This window comes from Epinephelus fuscoguttatus, linkage group LG14 (assembly GCF_011397635.1).
Source record: "Epinephelus fuscoguttatus linkage group LG14, E.fuscoguttatus.final_Chr_v1".
NCBI lineage: Eukaryota > Metazoa > Chordata > Actinopteri > Perciformes > Serranidae > Epinephelus > Epinephelus fuscoguttatus.
In genome coordinates, this window is record NC_064765.1 from 18155606 (window position 1) to 18178286 (window position 22681).

The 22681-nt window shown below is 40.4% G+C and overlaps 1 protein-coding gene across 1 annotated transcript in view; it reads left to right on the forward strand.

Annotated features, from left to right (window-relative positions):
• cnksr1 (connector enhancer of kinase suppressor of Ras 1) overlaps positions 1-22681 on the forward strand; it is a 44498-nt gene that overhangs the window by 6848 nt on the left and 14969 nt on the right. Inside the window, exons 3-7 of the mRNA XM_049595401.1 lie at positions 2309-2511; positions 2932-3016; positions 14153-14194; positions 14319-14438; positions 19634-19693. Of these exons, the coding sequence (XP_049451358.1) occupies positions 2309-2511; positions 2932-3016; positions 14153-14194; positions 14319-14438; positions 19634-19693 (510 nt within the window). The remainder of the gene's footprint in view (positions 1-2308; positions 2512-2931; positions 3017-14152; positions 14195-14318; positions 14439-19633; positions 19694-22681) is intronic.

The window sequence follows — 22681 nt, forward strand, 5'->3', positions numbered from 1 at the left end:
CTCTATTTGCTACACTCTGTGTTTGTCATTTATAAAAAGATAAATTACTTTTCTATAATACATCAATGATATTTCAATGGAATAAATTACTTATTGACTTATTCATACTTCAAAAACAGCATCAATAAGTGATTAACAATGGGGGGGATCAAAATAAAATAAATGAATAAAATAAAAATCAACCAGCCACCCTCCTCCTCTGACAAGTAAAGAACAGTCCCTAAAGTGCGGTGAGGTTTGTGGAAATGTGAACAGCTCCTCTGACACGTCACATACCTGTGTGCTGCCACGGCTTGGCTGTTCAGGTATTTTTGGGCAGTCATTACACTGACGAAGACTTCTCGGACCTGGAACCAGGCTTCTCGGTCGCCGGTAAGCCGTTATCTTGTGCCCCGGAGCACTATGGCCGCCGTATTTGACAGGAATACGTATTTCTGTCTGTGTCTGTGACCCCCGTTCAACCCACAACCGGCAGGATTCGCCTTTAGTTTCTACTGCGGCTTGGCTGCTCCCTGGTTTATCCAACCGGCATTAGCTTCTGTTCCTCAGCTCCACCAGTCAAGCTGGCGCAGATGTTTACATCCATTGTCGTTGTCAGTAATGCCTGTTACGGAGCATGCCGCCGGCTCTCGCATTGTTTTAGAGATGCAAACTGTTAAAGCCAGTCAACCGATTGCTAGTCTCGCGATACCCGATCCATGACTCTACAATCGATTCATCTCAGGATTCGTGGCTGAAACGTATCGATTGAGGATTTTGCTACTGACGCAGCCGTATCTCTCGCTTGTCAAACCAGATATCCGGTCGTATCGGTTAATTGTTCCCAACCCTACAATTTATTGTTTCTTATCTGTATAATTTAAGTAATAAAAGCTTCGTTTCCACTGAGGGAAATGGTTTCAGCTTATAAAAATAGACAGGAAGTCTGCGTCACCTCGACGCATAGTTACATTTCGGGAAAGGTGCATGTCAGGCTACGACGTAAGGTGTAAATCCCGCTTTTCTCCTACACGCTTGACACATGGGAAAAGTTTAAGTTCTGCGCGCTCACCACTAAAAACAGAAAAAAAATATATATATGGCCACAAACTACAGGTGAACTGTGTGTATTCTACAACATGGGGAATGTAAATTAAAAGCAGTAAAAACTCCATAATCCATAAATCACCATTTAAAAACTAAAACAAACAATAATTAACATTGCCCATTAACAAATTGGCAACTGGAGAGTAGTCATTCACTTTGATATACAGGAGATCATATTTTTAAAATGGTCGCCCCAAATGACACTTACAAAAACATTCATTCATTCATTCATTTTCTGTAACCGCTTATCCTGTTCGGTGTCGCGGGGGGGCTGGAGCCTATCACAGCTGACACTGGGTGAGAGGTGGGGTACACCCTGGACAGGTCACCAGACTATCACAGGGCTGACACATAGAGACAGACAACCATTCACACTCACATTCACACCTACGGACAGTTTAGAGTCACCAACTAACCTGCATGCCTTTGGATTGTGGGAGGAAGCTGGAGTAGCCGGAGAAAACCCACGCTGACACAGGGAGAACATGCAAACTCTGTGTTTGTTTTGTGGCAAAGTTGTGGGTTTTTTTTAACTCAGTTTCTCAATAGATTTCACAGAAAGTCACATTGATATACTGTATACATCAATATCACGCTATAAAGTTACATATATTGTGATATAGGTTGTCTACATGTACGTCTATGTCATTTTCTTTTACTGTAATGTAGCTCGATAGCAGAAGCTTTTTCTTCCTATCAGCATTGGGAGTGCATTTAAAGGTCCGATGTCTGGTCTCAGACAGAAGAGGAAGCGACGCCGACAGTCAAGTCAAGAATACTTTGCATCAAGAAATACTGTCTCTTGTGTGAGAAGCAGAGCTTTTACTGAGCTGTGGCTCTGTAAACAAGAACAAGTGCTCTCTTGCTCTTAATTCAATATACATTTCAGTCAATATCCAGATTGCTTTCTCCCCCCCCGGCTGCAAAACTCACAGTTGCACTGAAATAAGATTCTGTCAAAGGTTTTTTTTTTTTTTTTGCACTTTTGGGACATTTTATTCAAAAATGAACAGTAGAGTGGTCACAGGAAATGAGAGGGAGTGATATGCAACATACAGCAGAGACCCATTTTCGAAATCACAATAAGAAGCTTCTTAAACACCAGATCCCTTAGAGGTGTTGGAAAAAGAGGAAGTCATGCATTAAACATCAGATTATGTATAACAGTGTGGGAGTATTTCAGGAGTGGATTAGACCTTTAACCTGTGTGTGTGCTCTCCAGACGTACGGTATGGGTGGTGAGAACCTACGCGGTCTGACAGAGAAACTGCGTGCAGTTGCTCACACCCTCCAGATGGGCATTCAGGGCCGCTGGCGCCTTAACAGCTACGACGGACGCAGCGCCATCAAGCTGCCTCCTGGCGTTCTGCAGGTTGTTGTGGAGCTCATCACCTCCGCCAAAGGACTCTTCTCTCTGCTCAACAGGTCTGTAAAGAGGGAGTTATCTAACCGTTATATATACAGTACTCGAAATTCTATTTTATTCTGCAGTTATTTTTTACCCAGAAAATGTTCTCTGCTGTGTCATGTAAAAATAGTTTGGGTTTTTGTTGCTGTAGGTTTTATGTAAAAAAAGGATGACTGTGGGTTAAATCATTTAGAGGTGCAGCCTTTGGTGTGTGCACTGAGTTGCTGTATTGCCTTGTAGAGAAACCTGATACCTGTTAAGTTCTCCCCTATCCGTTTGCCTGCTTTCATTTTCTCTATGTCTGACTTTCTAAGATCCTTAATTTGTCTTTGTTCCTCTTAATTACCTGTGTGAAATTAAATTATTGTTCTCGCTTGCAGCAAATCCTTCCAGTCTCTGCCCAGACTTACTTTGAAATGTAATCCCTGTCTTGCCAGGTATCAGTTTTCCCAGCTCAGTGGATACACCAGCAGCAAGGATATATTCAGCTACTGCAGAGAGCTGGGAGACATTGTCCACAAGGTTGGTTCATTTATGGCTTTAAAGGTCCAGTGTGTAGGATTTAAGGGCATCTGTTGGCAGTATTTTTTGTGTGTGTATATAATCATCTGAGAAAAAGAATTGTTGTGTTTTCGTTACCTTTGAATGAGCCATTTATATCTACATAACCTATGGAGATTGCCTTGTTGCACTGCCATGTTTCTACAGTAGCCTAGAATGGACAAATCAAACACTGGCTCTAGATAGGGCATTTGCGTTTTTGCGTTGACTACTGTAGTTAGCAGTCCCTCTGTGATGAGCAGTTACACCTCCAAAACAATATTCGGCAGGGGGTTTCTGTGAAATGCTGTAAAGTTTAGTTTTTTCAAAACACACCTGAAATAACATTAAACATGGCTTCATAGAGACAATTTCAAACACAAGTACACAAATCAGCTTCACTATAACTCACAGCATTCACAGACACAGCATTTGTCTTTATCTGGACACATTTTCCCCACAAATACAACATGCTAATGTTTTTAGCACAAGTCTTGGTATTTTACATTGTATAAATTAGCCTAGAGGCTAGCAGACTTTTCCTCTACTCATATAAAGCCAGGGACAACAGCAACATTTAACAAAAGGTAATGTTACAAAATTCCATTACAGCTCACAAGGTTCACCGACAAAACAGCTGTCTTATACTAAACACATTTTCCAAACAAATAAACATGCTAATGTTATTAGCACAAGCCTATGGCGTTTTACATTGTATAAATTAGCCTAGCAGCTAGCGGACTTTTTTCCTACTCATATGAAGCCAGGATAAATCCTTAAAATGCTTTTTTTGTAGAGGCTTTATTGTCCTCACAATTTATTGTTTCGTATCTGTGAAATTAAGCAAATAAAAGCTTTGTTTCCACTGAGGGAAACGGTTTCAGCTTACAAAAATCGACAAGAGGTTTGCGTAGCTGCAACATGTAGTTACATTCCTGGGGAGGTGCATGTCAGCAAACACTGTAGGTATGCCGTCGATTCAACTCAGAAGTATAAATCCTGCATTAGCAGGTGCTGTGCAGCCCATCTGCGACAAGCCAAACAGTGGCAGAAAAATCTAGATCTGTAACATAAACTGCTTTATTTGGTGTTTTTACCAGTTTAAATCACCTGGTATGTTTGTTTTCGAGAGAAAGCGACATATGTGTATAATTCTACTCCCAGTAAAAACCTCCTGAACACTGAAGGAATTATAACCAGGAGAGGTTTCAGCTGGTTGCAATGTGCAGTCCTCACCTTTAGATGCCACTAAATCCCCCCAAGTCTTATACACTACACCTTTAAGCAGTCAAGTGCATAAAGCTCTTGAGTAACTTTCAGCTACATTTATATTCCCATACTCTGTCCATCAAATGGCTGCCTTTTGGGAGTAAAACTCAAAGAATGTTTCTCTTTGATGCAAACCTGATGTCACGTTACTGCACGTGTTCATGATGTTCATGGAAACGTGCAGTGTTTTATCTTAAGAGGAAGCACACATATATAACCATGTTTCTAGTGGTATTGTCATGCACACTAAACTTCCAAAGAGGAACTACAACCTGTTGTGTGATTTCTTTTTTAAAATCACTCCTTAAAAAGCAGCTAGAAAAACAGAAGCACACACACCCCCTGCTCCTCGGCTTAGCTCGAGTAATGAATTCTTTATCTTTACATTCCTGGCATATTTGGAGGCAGCTGTACCTTGAAGAGGCTTAGGTTCGGAAGGATTGCCAAAGAGGAGGTGCTGGAGTTTGTTGTTGTTTACTCCTTCACGGTAGTGTGAAATGTGTGAAAGAAAAGGGAGGAGAAGGAATATTTATAAGTGAATGAATGTAAAGAGGGTGAGAAAAGAGTTCACAGGTAACAGTAGGGACAGGCCTGGATATGTTGTAAGGCCTAAGGGAGGGAGGGAGGGAAGGGCAGAGCGGGAAGCAAAGGGGAAGGCAGAGACAGGAGGAGGAGACTGAGGGAGGGATTGCACCGGCTCTTAAATGACTTCTGACTCCTGGGGGAGCGCATGTCACTGAATGAACAGCAGGCAGAGAGAGACTATTAACTGTGGAAGGTGGTGACATTAGAGATAAGTGGCCTGACAGCAGTGAAGCAGAGGAGAAGACAAAAAGAAGACAGAGCTACAGAGATAGCAGCAGAATGAGAGATAATTAGAGAGAGGTAAGGAGGCAGTCAGAGGTGCAGAGGAACTGTGGGTGAAAGAAGAGGCTCAGTATTTAGAGGAGTTTATATATAGCGCTCTATATCCAGCTTTGGACGCCTGCCCAGCACGACAGGTACAGCTCTCACCTCGCTGATTGGATAATTCCCCACAAGGTGATGCTTCTTTTGCTGCTTTTGTACTTTGCTGAACTGCTAAGAATGGGTCAAGCCTACGCTCATGTACGTCACTGTTTTTTGCTTGTTGGTTATAATTTAAAAGTAGAAATAAGTCTGTGTAGATTTTTTTTGGATGCTCTGTTTTTCTGGGATCATTCAAGCATTATTCGAGCTCTGTACCAACCATACAGGGTTGGCTTGAAGCAGATTTAGCCTGAGATAAATGAGACTTGCGGTCTGTGTGTCGGTGTTCAGTAACAGTAACATTATTCTTACGGACCAGAGGGGCAGGAAGGAAGTATGGATTTCAGAGAGTTATTAAGTTTGTCGGCTGTGATAGGATGTTTTTGCCGCACGTAGTGAATCAGATTTGGGTCTCTTGACTGTTGTTTTCATTCATTGTTGGCTCGGCCCTGAATGAGTGAGTGATTAGTAAGTTAAAACCCTCACTGCTTTTGTCGCCGGTGCCTCTTAGAGTTGGATCATCGTTCGGTAATGTGTGGCTATTGTTTGCTCAATTCCTGTTTTTGAACTTTGGTGCGCATTGTGTGTTTGTGCTCGCAGGTGTTTTAAAGGTGAGTAGTTTTGTACCGAGAGTATGTTGTCCAGTGAGTTCAGTGTGATGTGAAGTAGTCATTGAACTAGAAACAGTTGGGCTCATTTTTTAGACTTCTTGTCTTTACTCTTTGAGTGAAGATACAATTTTTTTAATTACCAAACAGTAGCTAATTTCATTCACAAAATAACATTGAAAATGAAGTACTTTCATATCAATCAGGGCTGCACTCTGAAGGTTGAAGATTCAAATCATCAGTCAGAGACCCCTTAGTCCAGTGGTTGTCAAACTTTTTGTGCCCAAAATACACCAAAGGGCGAGCCAAAATCTCAAGGCACACCTGTATGTTTATCTGTGCACAATCGCTTCTATAACATGTGTTATCACTTCTATCATGACATAAGACAATTAAAAAAAAGAAGATAGAAGACAGGTAGCTTTTATGATACTGTCTACTGATGGTGGTAGGTCGTCTTTGCTGGTGCTTTGTTGTAATTTGCTCCGTACAATAAAGCGATCCATTGTCCCGCTCACAGATTTCTCCTTTTAATTGTTATCATCCCTCACACTGGTTGCCAATCAGGGCTTTTGATGTGTCACACACTTATAATTTCTACATGCAAAAGACGACAAATAGGTCCCCTGTGAAGGTGTTTTAAATTAGAGAGATTAGATTAGATTAAATTAGATTTTCGGTGTAGGACATGATTGCGCACAACATACTGATACAGTCAATTAAAAATTCATTCACATCTTTTTGTCTAGGCCCAGCTGAATAACAATGTCTGGTTATCACAAAATCCCATGGCACAGCTGGATTGGCATCACGGCTCACCCTTTGTCAACTGAGGTTCCTCAAGTCGTGCAGCATTTTTTTTGTTTTCGTCAGTCAGTGTGCAGTGTATTTCTAAGTACATTTCGGTCCCCAGAAGTATGCTGCAGACCCAGACTCAAGCCCCCAGGAGCAATGCTGGGCTTTTAAGCCAATTTGGCATTGCCGCAAAACCGTGGAATTACAACTTCTGGGTCGTCACATGATACCATTGGGCCCCAAAAGACTTTTTCCCATTCACTAAAGCCTGGTATACACTGAAAGATTTTGGCTGTCCCAGACGAAAGATGACCATTGTGAAAGAAATGTGGCGATATTTTTGGTTGTGGCTCTAAAACGGTGGTCCTGCGTTGCACAGTGAGACAAGTTCAAGGATGGCTGTTGTCATGATCTTGTGATCAAAGACAGCTTGGAATAAAATTCTAAGCAGAAGGCTAAACCAGAAGTTAGATGCTCAGACACTGAAAGTCTCTACTGCACTTCCTCTTTGGGCTCAACAATGCAGAAGAGTGGATGATTTGGGTAGTTTTATACACAGAAGACAAACTTTTTTGGCTTTATGCACCACTGAGCAACTTTCATAGGAATAACCGGGACCCCGCCTCAGATGCTGTATTCAGGTCTTTTTTATACATCCATGCCAAGACCCAGGGTCAGTCTGAGTGAGACAGAGGCTGCTGGAGGAAGAGTGGCTTGGCTTCAAGATACCATTATATTCTATCTTCTGTTGAGAAGTGGTAAATTTACGGCTCACAGCAACCTAATACGACACAGTCTCTGGCTTTGATATCTACTGTTGGCAAAAAAATGTTGTTGCATACTTCTGATCATCATCAGCATGGGTAGCACGCATTAGCTCTGTGGGCTAACTTGGCTTCTGTAGTATATCAGTGGTTCCCAACTGGTGGGTCGCAGTCCAAAAGAGGGTTGCGAGTCCATTCTGAATGGACCACAAGTGAGTCACAAATGTGTTGAGTTTGAAAAACACACTTTATATTTTGAAGTACAATGAATTTCCGGCACAGAGCTTTTATTTTGAGGTGCTGTTTCCTGCTGTGGAGTAAGTGACTAACAGACAGCTACTTGTCAGAGTAGCAATATAGCCTGATGACATGGCTAAATGCAAGCATGATGCTGGATGTATTAAACTGTGTGGACCTTGAACTAATGACTGAGGAGAAATCTGGACCCTGTGGCTGCACCAGGTAGAAACCACTGTACTATAGTATGTGAACAACCCTGTTCAAAATATGTGGAAAAAATAAGACCGAATAGTTGAATATTCATATTGAAGAGCTAGATCCGATTCGACTGACATAATTCTGAGTCAGGTACAGCAGTAATAGTATTAGAAACCTGCGCAGGACTTGCTGTGGCAGGTGTTTTGTTGTTATTCATACAGCCTTGGCAGGTGAGCTAAAAGGTCAGTTTTGGACAGCTGAGAAGAGTTCGCTCCTGTTGAACATACAAGAGAAAACGACAGGTCACATCACATCAGTAAAGCTGTCATCGTAGCATTATAAATCTGCAGGCACAGGCTTTGCAGAAGAATACTTGCATGTACTATGCAGCTGTGTCACGTTACATAAGCTCCTGTGTGTGTCTATACCATCATCAGTGACGCATTGACCATTGCACACAGTCAGACTTGCAGGGTCATGAAATGCGCCCCTGGCTAATTGAGGCCCGTGATATTCCCCCAGCCCCCCACCCCGTGAGATTTTTGACGTGCTGTCAGGAGGCCGCAGCCTCATCCTGACGTCACTTTCTGGGGAACTGCTTCCACAGAAGCTACACCACATCCCTCATACCAAAGAAAAGTCTCTTATTTCCTGTTTGTCTGTGTGTGTTTTCACACCCCGAGGGCGATGAGGGTCAGCTAGTCAGCTGGTGTTTTTGGGATCCCACAGTGGAGTTGTCAAGTCAGAGTTTCGCAGCGTACACACGCTCAGTCTGCTTTGAACCAGCCAAGCAGCAAGCAAAGTCCAGGCGAGAGAGGGAAAGAGAGACAGGGAGGAAAAAAGAGGGCTCTGTGGGAGCAAAAATGAATTTGGAAGCGTTACGTTAAGGTACGTGAGCACATTTCTGTCACTAAATCTAACCTCTTAAAATGGAAGAACCTTTGCCTAAAAGTCATTCTAACATTTATGTTACATTTGAAGAACTGGGAGCTACTGAGACAAATCTATGACTGTTTGTTTAAAAGGTTATATTTTGGTTATGCAATGCTTTTCTTTGACCGGAAAGATATCAAAACAGAGCACAATACACTAAAAACTGCTCTATTGATGCACAATAATCAATGATGAATATTTATCTGCTATTGAAAGACTTGTTAAAAGCTTGAATTTCAAAGGGACTGTGCTAAAACAGCGAGCTAGAAATTAAGAAAGGGCCTCATCCATGTGACCTGTTGGAAGAAAATGACCGTAATAAGAAAGAAAAACCCCATTCTGAGAGGAGCTGTTAAGGCAAGGACAAGCATGGACAGGGTTGTAAGATTTGGATGGAAAGATAAGGAGCAGGTGTAAAAGAGATCTACCCGCTGTCTTTTTATAGCAAGTCTGTGACCTTGTGACAAATAGGAAATACCCACTTGTGCAAGACCAAGCATGTAAACACACAGGCAGAGACAGACGGTACATGACAGGGCTTTACTTGACTTAAGCTTTTGCTTTATAACACAAAAAAGAAAGTCTAAAAAATCTGATTAATTGTGTTTAATCAACTGTCTGCGTTCTTGCATCTTTGTGCCATAGTTTCAGCCTTTTTGTGCATGTGTGTCCATGCATGCCTGTGTGCATTCTTGTTGTCCACTTTTTTTTTTCAGTGTTACACCCACATAATAGCTTGTCTTTGTTTCCTAGACAACTATAGAGAGAGAACAGCTTTCAGGCACAGAACGCGGCTGTAAAGTTAGCTCAGCGCCTGATCAAGCCACACACCAGCCTTCACAACACAACACTAGGCCTTTCTTCTTATCAAGGGATATTGATGCATGCTGCTTTACAGTACGGCAGAAGGCAACACAATGAAGGCTTCTCACCTCTTGTGGCGATGCTGCAGGCACTGTTGTTGAAACATTTCAGGTGTTTTTTCAGAGTTATGACCGTGATAAGTTGAATCTCAGTGCAGGACGTGCTGCATGGGATTGTCTGTTGTTTATTGATGTATGCAGTGAAATTGTGGCTAATATGTAACTACTGTCGCTACAATGAAGGGAATAAAAGGTCAGTCTTGAATGTTGGTCTGTGTTATGAACTTTTGTGCTGTTGTTTGGGCACAGAGCTGCTCATAAAGGACCAAGCAAAAAAAATTTTTTAGTTATAAGTGGAATGATATTGCAAAAAAAAAAACCCAGAGCTGCATTTGCTTCAATTGTTCTGTAACTGTACTGTCTGATATTACATATTCATACATCTGGTGTCGCAAAACCTGAGGCGTTCCTTCAAAAACAGTAGCAGCTTTTTCCAAGGGACGTATTTTAGTTAATATCTTATCCAGACAGAAATAAATAGAAGGCAGCGTGAACATGCTGGAGGCTGTCGGGACTAAACGTCCAACCCACAGCTCCTCATCTCACGCAGTCATCCCATTTCCTCTTCTCTTGTGTCTCTGCCTCAGCAATGAAACAGTGGCTAAAGGCATCATATGCTTTATAAGTGTCATATGCTTAATATCCGTGTGTGTGTGGAAATAAATCGTAATCTTATATGCACTTTAAAGCAGACGGGAATGGAACAGATTTTGTTCACACCCCTAGATGTTATGACTTTTGTTTAACAGCCTCATTTAAACCAGACAGTGATTTTGCATGTGTGTGTTTGTGGTTGTAAGCATATGTTCCAGGGCAGAAGTGTACCTGTCACCCACATTGCACACATCAATGTGGCATTTCCTGCTTAAGAGAAATGCAGAACAGGTTGTTCTGTTGTGGGGAAGCCTCCGGTGGCGTGGCTCCAAATACAACAGAAACCGAGAGGTGTGGATGTTGCTGTAAATTTACCTTCTGTCTGAAAAGCAATGGTGAGAAGCTAGAAAGACAGAGGTGTTACTAATGAGGCAAAAGGAGAAGTGATGGTGTGTGGTCGAGGGTGGGGTGGCAACAAGGTTTAAAACTCAGCTGCTGTTACCTCCACTGCTAGATCACACTTACAACATGGATCTGGCAAAGTGATATGAGATTTACTGTGGTTTTAACCGTTGTTTCAGTGTTAGTAACATTTTTAACTGTGAATCCTGGTACGCCCTGGACAGGTCGCCAGACTATCACAGGCTAACACATCGAGACAGACAACCGTTCATGCTCATATTCACACCTACGGCCAATTTAGAGTCAATTATCCTAACCTGTCTTTGGGCTGTGGGAGGAAGCCCGGAGTACCCAGAGAAAACCCACCCTGACACAGGGAGAACAAAAGGGCTGTGTCACCCTGAGGTGTAGAGTTTGATCCAGGAACCCTCTTGCCTAGCTTACTTTGTTATTAGCACTAATTAGCAAATATTAGTATGCTAACACACTACACTAATGATATTAAACATGGCAACTATTATACCTGCTAAACATTAGCATGTTAGTATTGCCATAGCGAGCATGTTAGCATGCTGACATTTAGCTCAAAACATCACTGTGACTGTGACCCTCACTAAGCTACTAGTATGGCTGTAGTCTTAAAACTCTTTCTTATGATTGCCTTGAGTTTCTTATTGTGTTATGGGAAAACGAACTTCTCCTCATGGCTAACATTAACCCTAAATCCCTTTTCAGATGCATTCACCCATGTCTGTTTGCACTAATAATATGTTGATGGTGACATTAGCACTTGGCCTGAGGAAGGTTACAGCTTCACCTCCTTCGTATTTTGTATTGTATTGTAATGATGCTCTGATTAGAATGTCTGTGTTCAATGCATTACCAGCCATGACAACGTCACAACGGCTGGTATTGTTTTCACCATGTCTGAGTATGTATTCGCATGTACGTCAGCATGGCAAAATGTGGTCCTGTTGAAACCTATTGTGGTGACAGCTATACAGAAGTTGTTTTGAGTACTTTACTGTTGTCTGTTTGTAGACACAATTTGTCAGTCATGAAACTTTACAGATGTTTAGTTCAGATCAAAATGAAGGCTCAGTTTGAAGATGGGCGTAGTTTAGGTCTGCGGGGAAGTGCAGCAAGTCTTGAAGCCAACTTTCATAGTGGCCAAACAGTAGAATTACAGTTTCTTGGTACAACATGTGATACCATTGGGCCTAAAAAGACTTTTTCCCATAGACTTACATTGCGAAAGAGACATCTGTAAATCAGTGAATATATATTTTTAGCACCATAACCCCATGAAATGAAAGGTATCACTGTCAGAATTTGATCCATTTCGTCCAGTAACCGTTAGAAGGTCTAGAAGAGCCGCACAATTAAATAATTTTATCCCCATTTAAGTTAGCGGAGCGCTAAACTGGAAGTTAGCCGCTTGGCTCATGAAAATCTATAGTGCTCTTGCTTTATGGGCCCAATGACGTAGATGATCTGGGTCACTTCACACCTAGGAGGTCAAACTCTTTTGGCTTCTTGCGCCACTGAGCAACTTTCAGAGGAATAAACAGGGCTCTGCCTCAAATGCTGTATCCTCTTTATACCAGCGGTTCCCAACTGGTCCAGCCATTGGGTCCAGGTTTCTCCTTCGTCATTAGTTCAAGGTCCACACAGTTTAATATATATAATATTGTGACAGAGACACAGTTTGCTGTCTCTGTCAAGTAGCTGTTGGTTATTCAGAACGGACCCGTGACCCACTTTTGGACCGTGATCCACCGGTTGCGAACCACTGCTTTATACCTCCATGGAGTAGTCTAAGAAAAAGCATTCTCGGAACCCATTGGCTGTATTCAGCCTCTGGGGGCAGAACCCCGATGTTCTGGCATTCCGGTTTGATTTGGGCAAATTTCCGTTTCTGACTTCCGTTTATATATAAGTAAATATACTGAACCATTGCGATGGATTCAGAGTTTGCAGTGACGCCAATTATGTTCCGCCTCGTTAGTTCACTACACGGACCGTTTAACCTGGCAACAACTGCAGCCGGCTCAAATGTGATTGGTCAATATCACACAGACTACAAACAGCCTACAACCTGAAACCAGGGCTCTTCCGCTCTTCTTCCAGAGGCAAGATCTCCGGGGTTTGCCTACAGACTCTACATTCACTGAATGTAGAGTCTGTATGTAGAGACTAAAGAAAAAGTACCAGAGGTAGGGGCGTAGAAGGTAGGAAGGGGCCATTGGCCCTGGCCCACATTCATTTTAAGTTGCACGTCTTTGTATTGCGACTGGCGTGACCCCCATCAGAAAATGGACTGTGCTGTGACTGCTAGATAGCACACCCACTGACAGTCACTGTAGCTCACAGCCAATGAGCCATGACAAGACTACTTAGCTCAAGTAGGAATCAAGATAAAGATCTGAACATCTTCAGGTGTTTACACACAACCATAAGTGGTTTGTTGTGGTGTAAATCAATATATCGCAGGTTCTGCATTTCTCAACCACACACACTCAAACACCTGAGGGGGAATATCAGCACACACACAAACAAACAACAGACAAGTTGAACTGACTGGCAGTAGTGACAGAAACCTCCCGAGTCACCCCCCTCCCTGCAGCCTTGTGTCACAGCCTTTAATTAGCCCCGAAATCCAGCCGTGTTCGCTGTTGATCCCTTGTTACATTTCACAGGGATTAGTTTCCCCTTACAGTCCTTTATGTAACTCATCACACCATCAGGCATTGCAAATTAGCTTACTGTAGGTTGTAGTGGTGTGTGATATTAATCTATTCAGTATGCCATGTAAACATCTCTTCTTTTAACCTCTTATCATCCGCCTTCATTCAAAGCCTCCTCCTCATCTCTCTAGCTCCCAGGCCGACTCACAGGCTGTAGGAGCGTCATCGACACCTTCCTCCCATCCAGAGATTAAGCAGTTTAGTTCCACTGAGCTGACTCTAGTGACTGTGACACTGACCACTGACTTCCTGTGGTCTCTACGCATGTGTGCTTGTGGGGGATTAGTGTGATCCTTTGGGTTTAGGGGACATTAGACACTAAGAAAGGAATAGCCCACTTGCTGTACTGCTAATTGCACAGAATACGTTTTATGCCTTTTTTCAGTTATATTAGAGCACTGCTCTGATTAAAGCTGGTAAAACACCAGTAAAGGTCTGGAGTGATGCCTTTCTGCCTCAGGCCCTTCACTTTCTGACTCATGCTGTGAAGAGGAAATAGGACATGTGTTTTGAGTCAGATTGCCCCATTTCCACAAATCAATTACGGCATTATGAAAGCTGCTGTGGTGTCATTTTGGTACTCTGTTTTGTGAAAGTGTTCGGGTGGAACTCAGGTCATGTCTCACTCTTCCAACAGAAAAACACCGTCTATGAAAAGGAGAAGGACATCATATCTGTGGTAAGTATTGGATTCTTTTTCCTGCTCTAGAATCTTAGAATAACTAATATCTATTGTCTTTTATTTTGTAAAGGATTGAATGAGATGTTCTTGATAGTAAATGGTGGTATGCTTTATCCTGTAGTGCCGTCAGTTGGTGTCAGTGTGCGATGAGATCCTGAATTGCAGCCCCGAGAAGCTTCTTACCCACACTGCTCAGCTTGAGAGCATCGACCTAGTGCCTGTGGCACCTGGTGATCAGCTGGTAAAGCCTTCTCGCGCTTAACAATTCTGACCATTTGTCTTCATTAAACACAGAGCACATGAAAAGCCACTTTTCATGCTGAGTAGAATTAAAGTGAATTCACTATTTTAAATGCTAACTCTTTTACTGCACTATGTCATGTAGCATTTACAGTAAATTCCACATGCTATACGTAAATTTAACTCCCTGACACTTGTTGGAAAGAGAATCCAAAATTAGGCTAAAATTTGGTGAGGGAAGACCTGAAATGGCCCATTTGAAGGAGTCCCTTGATCACTCACCTCAAGATACCTGAATGAAATTGATTTCTATGGGTACCCATGAGTCTTACCTTAACATAAGAAGGCCTGTTCCCAGTGAATGTTTTGTTCCTCACAATCAAATTAAAGCTGTATATTTGTCTTTTCAAGGACAGCCAGTCTATTCGAAGAACAGTAAGTCACCTAACATGCATATGCAGATACATAAGACAGTAAAGCAGGATTGCTGTGGAACTCAAAATGTTACCTGTACCAGTATTAGTCTACGCACATTAGATAAGTAGTAATATTAACTGTAAAATGAATAATAAATAATAATAAACCAACGTATATCAGTATTCGATGCCTTAACTTGCCATACTGACATAGTTTTTAACCAGCCTGCTTCAACAGCATGAGCAAATTCCTGAAATTCTGATATGACTTTAGTTGTCAGTGGCCCCATCTGGCCGCCCCCGTGAAAATTTCTGGGGCGCCACTTACCTCAAGTTGTCCAACCAAAGGAAGGATTTATTTTGTGTCACTTCAATACACTAGAAATGGTAGATAAGAAGTAAAGCTTACGCAGAATAATTAATTAGTTGATCAACAGTGTAGTAGTTGGGAACTATATTAATAATCAGTTCATTTTACAAGCAAAAATATTAAATATTCCCCAGTCTCAGCTTCTCAGCTGGGAAGACTTGCTGATTTTTATATCTGATGATAAGTGAACATTTTTTTAATTTATTTATTTTTTTTGAGTGTTTACATTATCTTAGAGTTTGGTAAATTACGATGGGATTTTTTAAAATTCATCAAGAAAATAATCATGAGATTAATCAATAATAAAAATCTTAATCAAGGTCAGGATAAACTTTATTATCCCAGATAGGGGAAACTGGGTGGTGAAGGTGCAGCAGGACACTAATTATCATGAAAACAGATATAAACACAAATATACAATATGCTGTCCCTCCCTTCTTATTTTTTCTAATGAATTGTTGGTTCATTATTATTATCGACATGTACCCTTTACTATTCTAACTAAAAGTACAACTAGATATCTATGTTAGCAAGTTTTTTTTATTTCATTTTTAAAATTTTATTTTTGAAATACAGTGTTAACATATCCTTTGTCAGTGCAGATCAACATAAAAACAGTGAGAGAGAGAAAGAAAAGCTACAAATATAAATAAGTTAGTAAATAAAAAAAATAGAATAAATAAAAATAGAAAAAATAATCAAAGTTAAATAATCTTAAAAAAATAAATGAAAAATAAAAAATAAGGAAAGATAAAAAAAATCTTAAAAAATAAATGAAAAAAATGAAAGATAAATAATCCCAAAAAATAAATGAAAAATAAAAAATAAAGATAAATAATCTTAAAAATAAAAAAAATCAAAAAATAATGAAAAATAAATAATCTTAGAAAACAAATGAAAAATAAAAACGTAATGAAAGATAAATAATCTTAAAAAAATAAATGAAAATTTAAAAAAAATGAAAGATAAATAATCTCAAAAAATAAATGAAAAATAAAAAAATAATGAAAAATAAATAATCTTAAAAAATAAATGTAAAAAAGATAAATAATCTTAAAAAATAAATGAAAAATAAAAAATAAAGAAAGATAAATATTCTTAGAAAATAAATAAAAAATAAAAACATAATGAAAGATAAATAATGTTAAAAAATAAATGAGAAAATTTTTAAAAAAATGAACAATAAATAATCTCAAAAAGTAAATGAAAAATAAAAAATAATGAAAGATAAATAATCTTAAAAAAATAAATGAAAAATAAAAAAATAATGAAAGATAAATAATCTTAGAAAATAAATGAAAAATAAAAAACATATTGAAAGATAAGTAATCTTAAAAATGAAGGCTAAAATGAAAGTAAATAAAATGCTTGCAGCAGCTTGGCTTCACAAGTTGCACCTTACAGTGCAATATCTGGACAAAGAAGAGAACACAGTAGAGAAAAAGAGAAATCTTAATAATTGAAAGTTAAAGCTGTTCCTTCAAATAAAATAATCAAAGTCAGGTCTCAAAGGCTTAACATATTGCACCCATTTTTCCCAGAATTGTATGAAAATATCCATCTTTACGTATACAGAGAAAGTGACCTTTTCTATCATGTAAATCTCCATTGTCACATCACCAACATGGATCATCCATTTTCTGGTCAAAGCCTTTTTCCTGCTTCCCCCTTCACTTCAGGGGGGATACAGCCTTAATATATAATCTCAATATTACCTTATTAAAAAATTCTCTCATCATGTTATCGCTTTATGTGTTTCTTGACAATCACTTCTTACTCTCTGTCTTGTTTTTTCTGACTCTCTTTGTCCTTTCAGTATCTATTCTCTGCCTTCATCACTGCCTGCAGTTTCCCATCATCATCTGGTTCCACTCATCACCTCTTTCATCTAACTCAAGGTTCTCCCTGTGCCTGCTCCTGTTCTCTTTATCCTCTCCTAAACCTTGTCTCACGTCAGTGTATTTTTCATAAACAACTTTTGTTCTGCCTCGTCTCATCTCTTAATGCTTTAGCCTTCAGTCAGTACATTCAGTGCAACAATTAGAGCTCTCTCTCCTTTGCTTGTTATCTACATAATCTAGTGTGCTTTTTGTTTATTTCTAAGTAAGCGTTCATCCAATTTCCTTTACCCTTTTTGTACTCAGCCCTTTAGCTAAAAATCTCCCATGTTAGATGATAATAGCACTCCAATTTCCTTGTGCTCGCTCGCTCGCTCGATTGGTCTTCCTGATCATCTCCAGTGTGTGTTGTCTTAGAAGCAGATTTTCTAGTTTCATTTCATCACCTCTGATACCGAAGCATACATTCAGTTTGTGTCCATATTTGTATGTGTTTCTGTGTGGCGGGTAAAAAGAGTGGGTTTTAGCTATAACTGTCGAGGGTAATTCTTCACAATTTTTCTGCAGCGGATAATTTTAACAAATGTGCTCAACAACCAGCAACAAAACTTGATTATCCTCGTCTGACAGAGAGAAATTGCTCGGAGCATGTCAGAGATAACGAGGTCTGCCCTCTAATTGATTAGAAGTAATGGGAACTAAAGACAGAGAAAGAGAGAAGTGAAAGGCCGGAAGAATTATAATTCACTGAATGCACAAAATCTGTTCCATTCATAATGTAAGTAAAAGTAAAAGCTCGATTTTTACTCTTTCATTTTCCTCAAATTCAAATTTATTCCAGTCACAAAGGAGAAGGCTGAGATCAAGAGAGGATGTAAAATACTTTTTAAGCTTTGACAAAAATCAGTTGTGGTGTGTGTCATGAATATGTCTGTTATAATTTGTACGTGTAGTGTCAGGACGTGACTAATGAAATTGGAACTCAGCCAATATCCTTATCCATTTCTGGTAATGTCTTAGTTAAGTTTAGTTTCTAGTTTAGTTTTAGTATAGAAAGATGTTTACATGATAGCATAGAAAGCCTTGTGTTTGGAGAACTAGTTGGGTAGTTAGCATTTATGTGACAAATAGCTTTCCTATAGCTTTTCCTGATCTTGCATCCATCTCATTCTCCTGATATCTCCAGAACAGCTTGAGCAAATTTCTAATTTCTAATTAACTTGAACTGGAGGATGACATGATGGGATTTCGGTGGTCAAGGGTCAAAGGTCAAGGTTACTGTAACCTTGTCTGTCTCATTCTTCGTGAACACAATGTCTCAAGAACAGCATAAGTGAATTTCTTCAAATTTGGCACAAATGTACACTTGGACTCAACAATGAACTGATTAATTTTTGGTAGACATAGGTTAAAGTTCAAGGTCATTGTGACCTTGTCTGTCATATTCTTGTGAACATGATATCTCAAGAACACCTTGAGGGAATTTCTCCAAATTTGGTACAAAAATTTACTCGGATTCAGGGATGAACTGATTGGATTTTGGTGGTCAAAGGTCAAGGTCAGTGTGACCTTGCATCTGTCTCATTTTCGTCACTGTGATATCTCAAGAACACCACAAGGGAATTTCTCTAAATTTTACACAAATGTCCACTTGGAGTGAAGAATAAACTGATGAGAATTTTGTGGTCATAGGTCTAAAGTCAACATCAGTGTGACCTCATAAAATATGTTTTTGGCCATAACCCAATAATTCTTATGCTAATTATGACAAAACCTCACACAAATGTCTGAAAGTCATTATTCAATGTCATATCTTAGGAACAGTTAGGGACATATTTGGTCAGATACTGAATTGGTGATACTTACCCTGGGTGTCCACCTTGAAACTGCTGATTGTACAGATCTTCTTTGATGTCGGGGGGAAAATGTTTGTGAAGCATCCAAGTTTTCACAGACATGGATGTAAACTGTCAGAGAAACTTGACTGGTGTGCAGAGGCATACAACCCCAGAGCGATAATTCTAATTCTTAAAAATGATTTGTCTGCATAAAAATGTTATCATTAAGACCGTTAAGCTTTTGAAATGCTGTGTTACAGTAATGCATCAAACTAATGCCAGTAAAATCCCTGGATATTCTCAGCTAAGAGGCTGACAGATTAATAATTAAAATCAGTAATGGTGGGAAGAAATGTTTTCTTAGGCTTCTCTCTTTTCAGTTCAAAGTTAAAATCCATTCATGTTTCTGCTGCCTTGTGATACATATTGATCCTAATGTGGGCGTTCTGGGGTGTGATTTGTTGGTTCCCTCCACGCCCATTATGACTCAAAAATAATCAATCAGGGCCGGCTGAGGGGTAATTACACGCTGAGCCATCAATACATCTGGAGACAGATATCAATATCTCCACAGACTCCATCAGTGATGACAGTATCAATATAGAGCATTGTTTATGTGTCCATTATGGTGACTCATTTTGACTCAGTGATGTGCAACATTGATAATCTGTATCGCAATGTTGCTAAAATATGCTGGTTTATCTGTTTGATATGTGTCTTTCTGTTTCTCTTAGGGGATCGAGATAACCTCCACCGGCTCCATTAACCACTACGTGACCGGAACTGTCGCTGAGGTTAGACTCTTTCCCTTACTTTCACTGTTGACTCAGCCCACAAACCCACGCAGGGTTAATAACCATCTCAGTGCTCTTAGCCAATCCTCTAAAGAGCAGCGTGACTTACACCTCTGCTCCTCTTGAACTCCAGACCAAAAGGTTAACTTCAACTACAGTTTGTCTCTTTGAGAAATAGCTCGGGCTCACATCTAAAAGAGCCTCACGATGTTTCACTCCTGAACCAGTTCTGTTAAAAAGTGTGCAGGCATGTTGGAGTTTAACAGGTTGCAAGCTGTGACTCAGGTCTGTCACATATTTCTGCAGGAGATAACACTTAGTTAACACCCTTGTTTCCACTTCTCTGATAGAAAGGTTTCAATCTGCTATTGCTTGTCTGTCTGGGTGTCTCATGAGGAAGGAATGGGAAGTATATTTTCAGTTGTGTGGAGCAAAACTAAAAAAGACAAAGCAATAGTTTGCTTTTTCTTGTCTCTTTTCCAAAAACACATTAACTTTCTTGTGGTTGTTTGCAGAATCAGTACACAGTGAATTCTGGAAACACAACATTTTCATTTGCATTCATTTATCATGAAAGCACTAGCTCCGGACTCGGCAGAAATCCCCATGGAAGTACTTTTGTGTGACACATTATTTTTAGCTGTTGGCTTATCTTTCTTTGCCTCACTGCTTTGAAATTGAAACCAATCTGAGCCCTTCTGCTGCAAACGCTTTGCATTTATAAATATCTACTTCGGGCTGATTGGACCAAATGTTGCTGTCTGCAAACTGCCTGTAAACAAAGAAACATCTCGCAGAACATGACACATCACAGCTTATAATATCCATGTGTGTGTATTAGTTGCAAGTCCATTTTAGTTTAATAAGGTTACAGCTTTATCGGGCTACTTTTTGCTGAGTAATTTGATAGTCACTTTACATTAGCTGATGTTAAACTGGATAAAACCACGAGGAAATCTGTATAAAAGCTTCTCCAGGAAAATCATCCCATAGAAGGAGCAGAGATACATGATTCTGAGAGAAAGCCAAAGATCAGTTGGATAAAAGGGGGCTGGTAAGATAAACTCTGCAGCGATGGAAAGACGGAGTGAGTGTTTGTCAGCCAGAAGAAGGAGGGCTTGTAAAATGAGTGTGAGGGCAGCTCTCCTGTGGGACAGAAAGATGGAGATGTTATTTTTCCATGATGTCAACAGCAAAGTACCCTCGACTCCCCTGCTACTGCAGTTAGAGACGTGGACACTGGCCACGAACACACACAACACAGCCTGTGTGCATCTTTGTGCCTCACACAGAGATAGTACCTTTATAATTTTAAATCAACCTGGGTACTGTAATGAAATCAGATCAGAAAGGCACAGATGTGTGGAAGATGCAAGGGTAACATTCATGTAGCATATGTAACACACATTGGATCTCAAGCCTTTTAAACTGGCAGCTAGTTAAACAGACCGTGTCCCAGTGGTCTTCCAGCCCCTCGAAGTCTTCTAACAGGCAGGCTGCCCGTTCCATGTTTACTAAGTCCAGATATTCCTTCAGCCAGGAGTCCCTTGTGAGGCAGGCTGCTTTACACTCCTTCCAGTTTAGAAGAGTTAGTCTTTTAGAAGATAAGCAACCATAGGCGCTCAACAGTTACTCCAACATTATTGTCCAACTTCAGGCCCAGCAAGCATACTTTGGGGCGCACTGGGTATCACTTCTAACCAGGGTGTTTTAACAGCTGGACGGTCCTGGAGCAGGTGGAATAAAGAACCTCGGTTGCCACAATTATGCCACCATAAATCTTGCTGTTTGTCATCCATCCTGGATAATCTAATCTCACACATTTAGAGGATCTCAAAGCCAACCTTCGAATTATGTCCCACTGGGAAGCAGTCAGAGATGTGTTTGTGTCGTGCTCCCAAGCCAGCTGGACAGAAAAATATGCATTAGGGACAGGTATAGACATTAAGTTATACATATCAGAGACTAGACTTCTTGTCAGGATTGTCTTCTTTAGAAACTGATCCCACTCTGGACATGAGGCAGCAATCGCTCCCTCTTCACATTTCCTATATAAAATATAAGATAATTAAGTATATGTTAAGAAGCAAGAGTCCAAGAGGTCTAAATATCTGTAGTAATGCCAAGTCTCTGCCATGATTTATTACTTAAAGTGTTTCCTCTGGCTGAAAGAATGGGGTTACACCAGAGTGGGCAGGATGAATTGGAGAGCCCCTCAATGCTTAGTCTCCTGTGCAGCTGCTTAACAACAGAACAATAGAGCAGGGATGGGCGATTTGAAGAAACCACAAGTCAATATAAGTTTTACTACTGTCAGATTTTGCCATACCATGGTAGCCATCGCTGGAGGCATTGTGTTATCAAGTTGTCTGTAGACATACGTACGTCCCATTCTTGTCAATGCAGTATCTCAAGAATGCTTTAAAGGAATTTCGTCAACTTTAGCACAAACGTCCACTTGGACTCAAGGATGGACTGATTAGAATTTGGTGGTAAAAGGTCACTGTGACCTCACAAAACATGTTTTTAGCAGTAACTGTGACAAATCAGAAGTCATTATCATCGGCCCCAAATCTGTTCTCAGATTTAGCCATAACCTCTCCCTCTCCATCGACAGCTCCACTGTGCTTACCTCCCCCCATGTCCGTAACTTTGGTGTCATCTTTGATCAAACGCCCTCATTTGACCAGCAAGCTTCCATCTCAGAAATATTGTCAGCCACCGCACATCCCTCTCGTTTTCAGCTGCAGAGACTCTCATTCATGCATCACCTTCAGACTGGACTATTGCTACAGTCTCCTCTACGGTTCATCATCCAAAACTCTTAGGAAACTGTAATATATCCAGAATTTAGCTGCTGGTCTTCTCACATACTTTCACACCCGTGACCACATCACCCCCATCCTTCATAACCTCTACTGGCTCCCCATCCCCCAGTGTATCCACTTAAAACTCCTTATCACCTCCCCACCACCAGGACTAACCACC